At 28.2% G+C, this 14288-nt stretch overlaps 2 protein-coding genes across 2 annotated transcripts; both read left to right on the forward strand.

Annotated features, from left to right (window-relative positions):
* Nucleotides 1-126: 126 nt before the first annotated feature.
* Nucleotides 127-2615, forward strand: LOC105638838 (putative glucan 1,3-beta-glucosidase A). Its single transcript, XM_012222709.3, has 7 exons — nt 127-405; nt 498-617; nt 748-945; nt 1064-1222; nt 1308-1477; nt 1588-2093; nt 2319-2615. The coding sequence occupies exons 1-7, from the start codon at nt 217-219 to the stop codon at nt 2498-2500; spliced, it is 1524 nt and encodes a 507-aa protein (XP_012078099.1). The 5' UTR covers nt 127-216; the 3' UTR covers nt 2501-2615.
* A 7217-nt stretch (nt 2616-9832) lies between these two features.
* LOC105638839 (FCS-Like Zinc finger 5) lies at nt 9833-10690 on the forward strand. The gene is made up of 2 exons (XM_012222710.4): nt 9833-10214; nt 10306-10690. The coding sequence occupies exons 1-2, from the start codon at nt 9931-9933 to the stop codon at nt 10466-10468; spliced, it is 447 nt and encodes a 148-aa protein (XP_012078100.1). The 5' UTR covers nt 9833-9930; the 3' UTR covers nt 10469-10690.
* Nucleotides 10691-14288: the final 3598 nt, after the last annotated feature.

A 14288-nucleotide genomic window follows, 5' to 3' on the forward strand; every position in this document is an offset into this window, starting at 1 on the left:
TTGCTCTTCTTGGACGGAGTTTCGGATCGCTACCACTGGGCATTAACTTCCAGGATTTATGCATTAAACTAATGTTCTCGCTTTGTTTTGCTAATAATCAAGATGAACGAAAGTCAATTCTAGAGATTCCCATCCAATTAATTATTTCATGTGTTCCAATTCTTGATTTATAAATACAAAAAGCGGAAAGCTACACCACACAAGATAAACACAGAAATGGCGATCTGCTCACTAAAGCAGGTGCTTACCATAAGTACTGTATTTGCTTTAATTGTAGCTGTCTCCAATGGGAGATCAGTCAAACCCAGCTTTAAAATTAAAGCCGTTAGTCTTGGAGGTTGGCTTGTTACGGAAGGATGGATTAAGCCTTCTCTTTTTGATGGCATCCCCAACAAAGAGTTCTTGGTTTGTTCCTTTCTTTGAGGAATCTTAGTGCGTGTGTTCTTACATTGCCATTAGTTGCTGCTTTCTAATTTCTTGATATTTAATTTTTGAAGGATGGAACTGTACTTCAGTTTAAATCAGTTACCGTTGGGAAGTATCTCGGCGCTAAGTCAGGCGGAGGAACTATAATGGTTGCAGACCAGGCATCTGCCTCAGACCGGGAAACATTTAAAGTAACTAAGTTACTGTTTCTAATTCTTTTTTTCCTTTTTTGGTACTTCTGAAATAATTATAATAATGATGTTTTATTTATTTTTTACGCATTAAAGTTAATGATTTCACTAACCATGTCTTTAATTGAAGTTGTGGAGGATCAACGCGACCAATTTCAATTTGAGGGTGTTCAACAAACAGTTCATGGGATTGGACAAAAATGGCAATGGGACTAATGTTGTAGCTGTATCCAACAAACCAGGGAGATTAGAGACATTCAAGATTGTTAGATACCATAAAGATGCTACACGAGTTAGAATCAAAGCTTCCAGTGGGTTCTTTTTGCAGGTGATTTGATTCTTCAGTTGCTAGTTTCTGTAAATGTAAAATATGAGCTTTTGCCTGTCCACAGTTATACGTGTATATATATATATATATATATATATATATATATTTGTAAGTACAGGTGAAGACAGAGAAATTGGTGACAGCCGATTATGGCTGCGAAAGTACATGGAGAGATGATGATCCATCAGTATTTATAATGACTGTTGTTGGAAGTATGCATGGAGAGTTTCAAGTCACTAATGGATATGGTCCAGAATTAGCCCCAAAAGTTATGCGAGTAAGACAACGGTTCCTTCATGTTTTTCCAATTAGTAACTCTTTAAAAGCTCATTCAAACAAGTTTTTAAATAATGTCATTTCAGGAACATTGGAACACATTTATAACAGAAGATGACTTCAAATTCATATATCAAAATGGGCTAAATGCTGTGAGAGTACCTGTTGGTTGGTGGATAGCAAGCGACCTAACACCTCCAAAGCCTTACGTAGGAGGCTCTCTCCAAGCATTAGACAATGCCTTCTCTTGGGCAGCGTATGTGAATAAAACCCTGCATATATCTCAACTACCTTCAGTAGATACGTTCATGAGTTTGAGTCCAGAGTTAGATAATAATGGCTAATATACTAATATACTTGCTGCAGAAAATATGGATTGAAGGTTATACTCGACTTACATGCAGCTCCAGGGTCTCAAAACGGCTGGGAGCACAGTTCTTCAAGAGATGGGTCTCAAGAATGGGGATTAACGGAAGAGAACATACAACAAACAGTTGGTGTTATAGATTTTTTAGCTTCCAGGTATTCAAAGAGCCCAAGCTTATATGCAATTGAGCTAATGAACGAGCCTCTAGCGCCAAGAGCAACACTAGATAGTGTCACCAAGTATTACATGGCTGGTTATAATGCAGTTCGCAAACACTCTTCTGCAACTTATGTGATTATCTCAAGTAGGCTAAAGCTAGGAGAAAGTGATCAACCAAGAGAGCTCTTCCCTCTGGCTAATGGCTTAACAAGAATTGTGATTGATGTTCATTACTATAGTCGCTTCCCTAATATGACTGTTCAACAGAATATTGATTTCATCAAAACTAATCGCTCAGCTGAGTTGAACCATGCTACTACATCAGACGGACCTCTCACTTTCGTCGGTATGCACCCGTCAATTAATTTAGAGTTTTTTTTTTTTTTTTTTATAATCAAATTATTGAAGCATTTGTCTAAATTGTGAAAAAATTTCAAATATTTTTCCAAAAAAAGAAATTCTAAAAGGGTTTTTATTAAAAAAAAAAAAAAAAAAAGGGATTGTTGTAATTGAAGATTATTTGTTTGTTAATGGAATAATGCTTTTATATGTTTCTATTTTGGATTTGTAGGAGAATGGGTGGGAGAGTGGGGAATTTCAAATGCAACGAAAGAGGATTACCAGAGATTTTGTAAGGCCCAATTAAAGGTATATGGGCGTGCAAGTTTTGGATGGGCCTATTGGACTCTTAAGAATGTGAACAACCACTGGAGTCTGGAATGGATGATCAACAATGGTTACATCAAGCTTTAAACCAATTAGAATTGATATTGCTAATAGTATCAATTCTCTGTTTTGCCTGGAAAATAACTTGTCCCCAGAAAAAATAATTTCTTTTGTTTCTTCAATGAACTGAAAATCAATTGGTCTTGGCATTTGGAATATATTCAAAAAACTTTAAACATATTAATGGAATCACTAAATAGTTAGATAGAATTAGAATAGAAGAATTATTAAATCAATTTTTAAAAAACACAAGCTTTGAATAATTTCACTACAATAAAGACTCTTTTTTCAAATGTCTTTAATATCAAGAATTACCCAAAAATATTTCATAAAATATATTTCCTGAGGCCAAAACTTGTTCCTTACATTTTTACATAAAAGAACATGGAACACCTAATTAGTTATAAGGTCAAAAATTGAATAAGATTATAAAAAGAATATTCATATAGGATTGAATTAAAATTTTTAAATTATTTGCATCTTAGGTTACAAGATTCTATGATGGGACTTCAATTAAGACAAGCTTCAAAACCTGGGATTTCCCTTTTGTAATTATCTTATGACAAAACATAAGACTCCTTCAACTAAATGCAAATAAATAGAACAAACGATGTTTAATATACTCTGAGAAAATTAGGTCCTAGGTTTGAACTCTCTCTTCATTTCTATAAATTTATAATTCATATTTTTTAAAATTTAAGTCTTTTCAACCAATGATGAATTTCGTGTCTAAAGAAAAATTCATTCATAATATTATTTCCATCCACTTGGTTTTTCAACCCTAAAAGGAGATAAGAGAAAAAAAAAACAGTTAAATGCTTTTATTTGGCCCAAAAAATTAGATTAAAAGAAGAAAGAGTTAAGTGGAATCCACCACCAAAGAAGGAAGTGACAGTACAGCTGTAGCCTTTTTGCAGGCGTCATTAGTTTTTGTCCGATGCCATCTCACTGCCTAACATTAATCATTAATACAAATTAAATTCCCATAACATATTTCTTCCTTTTATAAATATATATTTTCATATTTATAATAAGCTTCAATTCAGTAATTATAAAATAATATTTTAAATTCTAATTTTTGTTTTCACAAGAATAATATATAATATATTTTAATATTTTATAGAGATTTTATGCTTAAATTGGTGGGTGGTGCCCTATAATGTGATAATAATATGGAGATATTTTGCTTGTGATAGTCATTGTTGAGGAAGCAAGCTACCAAACATCTGTATGACCACTTGTGGAAATTCTTATTTCCTAAGCAATCACTTTGCTCAAGCATTTATCGAATTCTTATAGATGTATCACTGATTTATTTAATGAAAAATAGATGGATTGAATTAATATTGTAAATAATATAGTAGAGATATCATTTTCTTTTTAACAATTTATATCGAATTAATGAAAACTGTTGGTTGAGAAAATCCAAATTGAACCATTATAAATATCTGTTCTATTAACGAGCTGTTGATTTAACGTGTGGATTCAAAAGTTCGGAACTGATGGCTCATTTAAATCAGTAGGTCTAATTTTAAGGAATTGCTTTGGTGCAATCATTATCAATTGATGTGCTTCTCGTTATCAACATCAAAACAACTTTATTTTCAAAAAAAAAAAATCAAAACAAATTAAAAGCTAGTATAAGACCACCAAAAATACAAGAAATATACTATCAGAAGAACAGACAATAAAGCTGGAAACGACAAATCCCAAATACTGTAATTGGCATTTATATCAATTTGGACTGACAATTATTATTTGTATGAATTTATTGCATAATGTACAATGTAAGAAATTACGAATTCAAAACAATTTATTAGTTTAAATAAATTAAAAAGAAAAAAACATTTTAATTTCGAAATCAATAGCCAAAATGTCATTTGTATAAAAAATAAATAACAAATAGAAATAAAAATGAGCGTAAAAATCCCATTGCCACATCAACTAATAAATGAGAATTACATCAAATTTGAAAAATAGATGAACAAATCATTCTTTTTGAGGAAAAATAAATAAAAAGAAAGGTTCCTCCTTGATTGCTGCTAAGAAATTAATTTAAGCAATGAGATCAAAATCCATTACACTAAACAAAAAGCAATGAGGTCAAGATTTGTGTGGCATAATTTTTTTCATATATCATCACAGAAATTCTGGGCCTTCATGAAAGGGATCTGTAATGCATATAATATATTATTATTTGTTTTTATAAAAGAGGCTCAAAACCAAAGGAAACTTGCTAACATGCAATTAATTAATTATGTGATTTTCAAAATGTTTAGTGCTGAGAGGTGACTTGGCTAGCACCCATCTCTTCTTTGTTTGGTCCAAATTGATGTATGAACATAAAATAAGCACTCCTTCACATTCTCTTAATTAAATAAGCAATTGAGTTTATGCACTTTGCAGCTCCTAGCTAGATTGCTTTGTGCTTTCAAAACCAAGTACTCATTTTTCTTTTTTCACTTGTATCATCTTTCATATTATTATCTTGTTACCTTTATGATGTCATCTTGTGATTTATAAGTGTTCACAATGATATCTCTGTCCCATTAATTTAATGCAAATATAAAATTGCTAAACCTGTTCATGAGTCCAAATTATCTTTAAACTGATAAATTTTATAAAATCGAATTTGTCTAATTTGAATTTTTTTTTTTTTTAATTTAGACTTCCAACTCATTCAAAAAAAAAAAAAAAAATCTCATTTAATATATATTCGGGTCTCAAACTCTGGTATTATATTAAAAAGTGACAGTCAGATCACTTGACAAGCATATGATGATTATACATGGATCCATCAGGGCAACACTCACACGGGAACTTCCCTCATGCAATATGCCTATGTTAAGAATCTAATCACTAAGAGAAATTAGTCAAATTTAATTAATAATTTATTTAATAATTAGTTTATAATGAGTTGAATTTAACTTTAACATAAAATTGCCTAAATCATTTTTATTAATTCATTTTTCTCATTATATGTCATTTATTTACTTTATATTTATTCAATATTGGAGCAGCCACGTAATTCTATAATTTGAAGATCGATTGTATTACTAATTAGCTCAAAAACTGAATTAGAATTGAGATTAATTTTTTTTTTTTTTTTTTTTTTTTGAAAGTAATAACCCAAATAAGTCAAGATTGGATCAAATCAATAAAAAGAAAATCTTGAGATATACAGATAGATATATATGGTATGGCCAATCAAAACCATATGAGATCTGATTGTTATTTTCAGAAGTTCTTTAATTTGATTCCTATCTTCAATAACATATGGGTGATGATATGCTATATTTTGAAGCAAAAAATAAAAAATAAAAAATCTTGCTTTCCACTGTGATAAAGTTATATGCTTCAACCAGCTTATTTGCATATTTTTACTCTATTTTTTATAGCATATTCTCCATCTTAAAAAGAAGCAAACACTTTAAAAATGTAACTTGAGATTTTATACATCTTTTTAATCTGATAATGGAGGGCTGGGTAGATCCTTACTTTAATTTCCACTTCAATGTGCTTAATTACTATGCTAGAATATTGTTTATTCTTTTTTTTTTAATGCAATTATCATTTCAAACTCCTCGATTTTTCAAATAATTAACTATGCATAAATAACTTATAACATATAATATATATTTGCGTTTCTACATCGGACTGAAGATAGTATTTATATAAAAGTTTACTGATACAGTATGGTAATTTTAGATTTTAAATTCTAAATTCTAAATTTTATAAATAAACCCATGTAAATGCTATCCTTTTTTTTTTCAATCATTAAGAAGATTTTATGCATATAAAAATTGTTTATAATTAATTATATATAGATGTAATACAAGAAGCAATTTATTTGCTGGCTTGATATTTTTGCATTAAAAATTGTTCTGAACTTTTGCATGATTGGTCAATACCATTAATCAATTTTGATAGTGAGAGCACTTGACCTGACCCCCCATTTTGGCTTTTCCAAAAATTTTCTTATAGTAATAAAATCACAAACAAACACTTGAAATTATATATATATATATATATATATATATATATATAATTTCAAGTGTTTGTTTGTGATTTTATTACTATAAGAAAATTTTTGGAAAAGCCAATATATATATATATATTAGTCACATTGAGAGCGGTGCTTGTAATTTTCACATATTATAAATCATAATAATGTCATAAAAATACTTGTGTTGTAAGAGAATAAGCAGGCAAATGCATGTGCATGAGAATTATATTTTATATAATAATTTATAGTAACTAGTTATTTAATTTTGCTTTTTTTTTTTTTTTTTTTTTTTTGGGTTATATATTAGACCAACAAGTGAAGTGAGCAGACCAGGAGCTACCTCAACCCTAGCTAGCTAGCTCTAAATTAAACTAAATGACTGTATTTGCATAAGGTTATAATTATAAGATTCTATATAGTTTGATATTTTATTTCATATCATAATAATGTGAGAGTGCTTCTTTAACTTCTCCCACCTCTAGAAAGACAAATAGCAATTAATTATTTTGTTATGATTAAAAAATAATAATTTCAACTAATTCAGTTTGATATATATTTTTTTTAAATATGAATTAATAACTATGTATTTTATTTTTAATTATGACTAGCTAGTGCTTCAAATTATGTCAATTGATTGTACATAAAACTTCCTCTCACTCGTTTTTTTTCTCCCTATCCGCCAGTAATGAACTATTTTAGCTAAGATCATACACATATATGTCACGTTAACCATTTGATTTGGGAGTTTGGATATGTGTTATCTAAAATCAACAATAATTAATAATAAAATTAAAATTTAGGCATATAATCAACCCCAATTAAAAAATCTATTATAGTTGAAAATCATACATGAGTTCATATATATGGACAATAATTGTTTAAAAAAAATCTAAATTAAGTAGAAAAAAAAAGAGAAAAAGAAGATTTTTTTTTTTTTTTTGAAAACTTAGTAATTCATTAATAATAAATATAAGTTGAGTAAATTATAATATTTCGACAGGAATGAAAAATACAAATATAGAAAATTGAAATTTTCTGTTTAGAGATGTTTTTTATCTTGGCCGAAGAGGTTAATCTTCAAGGTAAAAACTAGTCCATTTTCAAATAGGACGACAAAAGAAATTTTTTACAGTATTGTCCCGAATATTGTTTTTCTGAAAACTTGTTGCAACTGACGCTCGTAGCAGAGTTTAATATACCAAACTTTAATCGAGGAACAGGCCGTACTATTAGGTTCCATTGATAAAAAAAACTTATCCGAACTTGAAGATCTAAAGTCTCGAACCACAAGCAACCAACAATCTATCTTATCTTTTGAACTACCTGAGAAATAAAAGATCTACATAAAAACTTCTCAACAATGAGTAATAACTCTATGAAAGGAAATAAATTAATAACCCCACTAAGAGGGTTGCAAAAACACTCAATATCTACAGATCTGAGAGACTAAATTCAAATTTTATTCCGAACGATTATATGTTTAAAAATCATTAAAAAAATAAATAAAATAAAAAAAAGCGATAGAGAGAGATGAAAAGAAACCACCCCTAACCAAAGAAGATGGTTGACGGTGGTTTAGAAATAAAATCTAAAAGAGATATTTTTTAAAACCCAATCCGTTTATTTCCATAAAAAAAAACTTGCAGGAAAATATTTTTTTACAATTTTTTGTTGTTTGGGCGTTTAGGAAAATAAGTTAACATAAAATATTTTTTTAATCAAAGGAAAATTAAGTCATTTTTTAAGGAAAACAATTTTCCATTTTCGAGAGAATAAAATATTTTTCGAATATTGGCAAACCTTATAAATCTATATTTTTTAATTTATTAATCATCATAGTCATTACCACCGGTCACCATTTATCACTAACAACCACCACCGGATACCATCATCGGCTACTGACGACTTTTATAATTTTTTTCGCATTCTTTTCATATTTAAATAAATTTTTTGAATTATAAAATTTATATTATTAATAATATTTTTTATGATCTTATGAGATAAAATACTTTAATATTTTTAACTAATTTTTAATATTACAACCAAACAATAGAAAATAAGTCATATTTTCCATGAAAATATTTTTCAGCAAGTTATTTTCATATAATTTATTTTATGAAAATAAACGGAGCATAAATGTAATAAAATATAAGTTAATTATATTTCAATTAATCATTTCAAAAAAATAGAATAAATTAAAAAGCATCATTTCATAATGTTCATTTTATTGCAATATTATTACTCTAATACATACTTATCACACTAGACAAGGACATATCTACAATGGAAGCATTGCAGGCACCTGCTGATTTTTTATATTTTAGTTTATGTTTATTCACATCCTGTATATATTATTATATTAATTTAAATTTACTCTATTAGATTTTTATCTCTTATCTTCGCTAAATTATTATTATTGTGTATTACCCTAATGCCCTCGCTCACAGATTTTTTTAAAATTCGGCCAAATACTATATAGTAGATATTTGTGGTCTACCATATGTTTCAGGCTTGGTTTAGTTACAATATGTAGAGATCTACTGTTTGTTCACTGTAGTTCCTGACTTCCTATAATTAATTATAGGGATCTGTACATGCTTATGCCAAAATTTATAATTATTTGTAATAGTGTTGCTAAATTATTGAAAATTAATTTTAAAAGTGACCATCACAATGTACGGTTCATAAATCAAATCATTACCCACTAATTAAATTATTAATCTGCTTTTTTCTGTATTATAATTGCGATAATTGTGGTTAAAAGGACGGTTCAAATTTGATACTTTACACTTCTCGTAATAGCGAGAAGACTAATTAAATTACCATCTAATTAATATATTTCAATAAATATAATGATACCATTTAATAAATGGAAAAATATATCTCCAGTTGTCAAATAATTTGTTATTTTGTTTTTGCCTGTACTAACATGAAAATGGGTAAGCACAAGAAGGACAGGCATAAATTAACATAAAGTATTGTGCATGGTTATGACAATGGATTATTACATATTATTAAATATAAATAAATAAATATATATATATATAGAGAAACATCTCCATGTTCTTAACTCAACAACCAAAAACTTACCAAACCCACTCAAAATATGAAAATTGAGATCCTATCAAATATGACATGTTACAATTTCATTGGACAATAAATCTCACTAGATTTTGACTGCTGTCACTGGAGCAAGAAACAGTGAAGACTGCAAGAGTATCCAAAGCTCAAAAAAATAAACATGACGTGGATTAATTTTCTTTATTATTATTATTATTATAAATAAAATCACTAATTAAATGTACGGCTGAGATTCACTCCTCGGTTTCTGGCTCTTCTTTTATCTCCCCAATCTCAACTTCTCCTTCACTTCCGTTCCCTCTCTCTCTCTCTCTCAAGATTTCCCTCTCTACAGAAAACCAAAAGAAGAAGAAGAGAAATTTTGTACAAGATGTTGTTAGGGAAGAGAACCAGACATCCAATCAAGAGAACAACAAGCTTATCGGAAATCACCTTTGATCTAGACGCTAATGGTTGTGAAGCAGCTCCACCATCTGATCTACACAAACAGATGGTTGGTCAGCTAGATCAACGGCTCTTAGCTGCTGCTAATATATCACCAAGAGTAACCCACAGAAGGGCTTCTGCTGATTTCTTGGAAACTGCTCATTTTTTGAGAGCTTGCTCTCTCTGCAAACGCCGGTTAGTTCCCGGCCGTGACATCTACATGTACAGGTATATATTTTTTTTATCAAATCAGTAATTTATATTTATTTCTTTTAATAATTATGAATCTGGATTTTAATTAATTTCTTTCTTTTTTCAGAGGAGATAGTGCTTTTTGCAGTTTGGAGTGCAGGCAACAGCAAATGAACCAAGATGAAAGGAAAGAGAAGTGTTCACTAGCATCCAAGAAACAAGCTGGAGTCTCCACCGCCGCCGCACAGGAAGTCATCGCCACAAAAGGGGAGACTGTCGCCGCCTTGTAGAGAGAGAGAGTCATTATCATCCATGAATGGCCCAGAATTGAAAACCTTCAAGTTCGCTTAATTATATAAATATATAAATCTAAAAAAATTGTAGAATTATATATTTTATTATGCAAAGAAATGGGTCTGATGCTATGCAAAGAAATGGGCAAGTTTTTGAAGCTATTATTTTATGTGGCTCAAAATTTTATACCAGAAGCAGATTTAATCTGTAGTTCTCCATTTTTTTTTTTTTTCTTGATTCTCTTTGTTCTTGGTTTTTTTGCTAGTGGAAGGAAGAATTAAAATTTCAGATTCATCACAAAATTTGTTATAATTTTTCTTTTTACAAATATATGTTAATGTTGGATCGATCAGTACTTGTATTGATCAATTTTGAACGAGATTCCACTCGTTTTCCTATGGAAATATTATGAGCGACAAGAATTGAATTCCTTTCAATTTTCGGTTTTATAAAAGATTTACCTATACGTCAGCTGTATAATTAATCAGATTTAGTAAATAAAAATATGCATGTCTTTACACTAAAATAATGAAGATGATGAAGATGGATGACAATATTATCACGAACAGGAATTGCACTTTCTTTTTCTTTTTTTTTCTTTTTACCTTATTTTCAACTAATTTTCTGTTGGTGAAGAAGTTTGGTTGAAAAAAGACAAATGAGAAATTAATTAACCTTCATTTTGTGAATCTAAATAGAGAAAATATTCAAATGCTTAATTATATATGTATATAAACAAATAATAATATTTTTCAATTAGCAAGAGTTTGGCTACCTTAACGATTTCACCTATCAATCCTCGGAAAAGGAGATGAAAAGGGAGATCATCACTATTAATTAGTAATTTTTACATATTATTGTTTGTTTTTAAGCAAAATATATAAATTTATCATTATATTTTGCTATTTTAATTTGTAGCCATCTTAATTTTTATTACGATACATCAAACACTTCTATCTTGTAATTAATTACAGCTATCAAATACTAGACTTTTAAAAAATGTAAAAATTATTATTTCAAAATTTTAAATTTATATCGAAAGTAATATCATGTCAAATTCAAAAATTCTAAAAATTATTTTTTTAAAAGAAATGTGTACAATATTATTAAAATTTATAAGTTTTAGTGCATAATAAATAATTCATAAAATTTAGGGTATACTAGAGAGTTAAAATGGTAAAATTCATGTATTTAACCTTTTTATATATTGTACTTTTAATTTCAATGTTAGTACAAATATTTTATTCATGAAACTTATTGTAAGGTCTTACATAGACATATGATAATTCAATGTATGAAAATAAATGTCTCCACTCGAAAAAGGTAACAGCTCCTTAGATATTTATTTTCAGGATTGTGTTACCATTTTAGTTACAAGGCAAGATCTACGAATTTATTTAAATTTCATACTGAAATTATTATAGAAATTTAATGTAGAGTTTATATAAATTTAAAATTTTCAATTTCAACAGTTAATTTTTAAAGTCTGATTATCTTATGAGTCATAATAATTGATATCAAAGTTAATTATATATTCATTTAATTATAATTCAGAGATGTAAATAGTTACGCAATTGCGAGTGAATTTTGGAGATGAAAAATAATAATAGTATTTAACTTTTTTTTTTTTTTCTTTATAAAGATTCTAGAAATTGAAGTGGGTAAATAGGAGAAAAGAGGGTACATTATAATTTTTAGAAGGTTCTCTAAGTAAGTCCTCCAGGATTAGTGCTAATAAGTAAAAAAAAAAAAAAAAAATGGAAGGGAATCTGTGGCCTAGTCAGCTTTGCACGTAGTGGGGCCTACCTTTCACAATACAAAGAGAAAATGGAAAAAACAAACGGAAGAGATTCATTATTTCATTTTGGAGGGCAGCCATTTACCGATTCCAGGGGTGGTGACGTGGGACCACAAAAATGACTACATATTTTCAACTTTTTTTTTGTCAAGTGGGCCTATCATTTCGCCCCACAGGCCCACAGTATTTATGATTTTAACGTTTTAATTTTTTTTTCTCCAACCATGCAATGAGCGAAATGGTTAATTGACTGTTAACTACCTCTAGTTTTTAAGAGTTAGTTTATCTGAAATTATACTATCATCAAGAAAAATTAATTATTTTTAATTTTATCCTTATTTATTTAATATAAGAATAGATAAGAATTAATTTTTTTTACAATTTTTTAAAATTAATTTTTATCGCTTTTTATACTCACTTTCAATTTTATTGGTAATAAAAAGAGAAATATTAGAATTAAAATAATAGCTTAGGAATTCCAAAATTTGAACCCTAAATCTAATAAGCAAAGTTTGAAGGATGTAGTCCACTTATGTCGGTTTAATTGTCTATTAAACATATTTAATTGATTTTCTATATAAAAGTTTAAACATTGAGCAGAATTTGAAATTTAAAATAATAAATTCATACTTATTAGACATCTATTTCTAAATATTCAAAATCCATATAATTAAAATTAGATGGGATCGAATTATCGAAAATATTTAACTGGTTTTTGCCCCCTTCCCTATTTGATGGAGTTGTAAACTTGTAGGTTTGCTTTTCCAAATTATTTATTTTCTCAAATTATTGTATATTGTATATTTTTTAACTCGCATATACGTTTAGTAAATCAAAATAGCATTATAGAATATGCATCAGAAAAATTTTCTTAACTGACTAAGTTAGTAAAAACTCTTAGTTAATAAAATTCAATCAAGTTTAATCAAATTGATTCGGTAATGAAGCCAATTCGATATTGTGGTCTGGATTTAAAATATGATTCAAGAGATTCATTTCACAACTACTTCATATAAGAAAACACTTACTTACAGTTGATGTATCAGCCTACTATATACACAAAATCAATAAAAAATAATACATGCTCTATATATAGTATTTCGGAGCTCGTTCGGTTCAGTTGTTTATACCAGTTAATCACTGATAACGGTTGCAGATAGCGGATAGCCAGTAATTATTAGGTACAAAATAACTATTAACTGCATGAATCAATTAAATCAAACACTTTTTAGAGGAATACAAGCCAAAAATGCTATAAATTAAGTGGCAATATACGGGAGATTTAGTTATCATATTCACTGTAGATGTACGCCAACGTGCATTTAGCTATTTATACAAAACAAATTAGTGGGAAGTAATTAAATCTTTTCTAGTACTTCAATTTTTTTTTTTTTTAGGTATTGGGAAGATGATTCGAATTTGAATCTATTATCAGGTCGTGTATGCACTTACAACTAAGCTATACATTGGTGTGCAATTGCGTCTTTTTTTTTTTCTTTAACAGTAGTTATAAGATTAGATTTTGGATTTTGAAGTTTAATTAATATACAAGATATAAAAAAAAAAAGGTTACAATATAAAAAGATATAATATAAAGATGCAAGTGTCCTAGTTGACAAATAACTTATTAAAAATGAAATCTATAACGCGGTGAGGGAATCTTTATTTTATTTTATTTTTTTCATAGGTGAAATTCTTTTCAAGTGTCCCTATAGCACTCAATTTGGCCAATTGGAGAAGAAAATTAACAATATAAGATCGAATAACATCGGATACTTTTTTTTATTATTTATTTATATAATATTTGTTCTTGCTTTTCTTTTACTCACAATATGACCTTAGGTATACACTTTTGTACTCTTTATTGACTTCTTAATTAATATTCATATTAATTTATAATTAATCAATGCTTATTGTATAAACAAATAATTTATGACAAAAATGTTATTTACTTTTATAATTAAAGTGTAATTTCATAACATCATTTAACATTCGAAATTGAAATTTTTATTTACTGA

Source organism: Jatropha curcas, chromosome 9 (assembly GCF_041381405.1).
Source record: "Jatropha curcas cultivar XTBG-Jc1 chromosome 9, XTBG_Jcur_1.0, whole genome shotgun sequence".
In the NCBI taxonomy this organism is placed as follows: Eukaryota; Viridiplantae; Streptophyta; class Magnoliopsida; order Malpighiales; family Euphorbiaceae; genus Jatropha; species Jatropha curcas.

Excerpts from the sequence above, each read along its gene's own strand:
- LOC105638838 (XM_012222709.3), top strand. The coding sequence starts at position 217 with ATGGCGATCTGCTCACTAAAGCAGGTGCTTACCATAAGTACTGTATTT. Across the intron at positions 946-1,063 it reads CCAGTGGGTTCTTTTTGCAG|GTGAAGACAGAGAAATTGGT; the intron begins GTGATTTGATTC and ends TTGTAAGTACAG. Across the intron at positions 1,478-1,587 it reads AATGCCTTCTCTTGGGCAGC|AAAATATGGATTGAAGGTTA; the intron begins GTATGTGAATAA and ends TACTTGCTGCAG.
- LOC105638839 (XM_012222710.4), top strand. The coding sequence starts at position 9,931 with ATGTTGTTAGGGAAGAGAACCAGACATCCAATCAAGAGAACAACAAGC. Across the intron at positions 10,215-10,305 it reads CGTGACATCTACATGTACAG|AGGAGATAGTGCTTTTTGCA; the intron begins GTATATATTTTT and ends TTCTTTTTTCAG.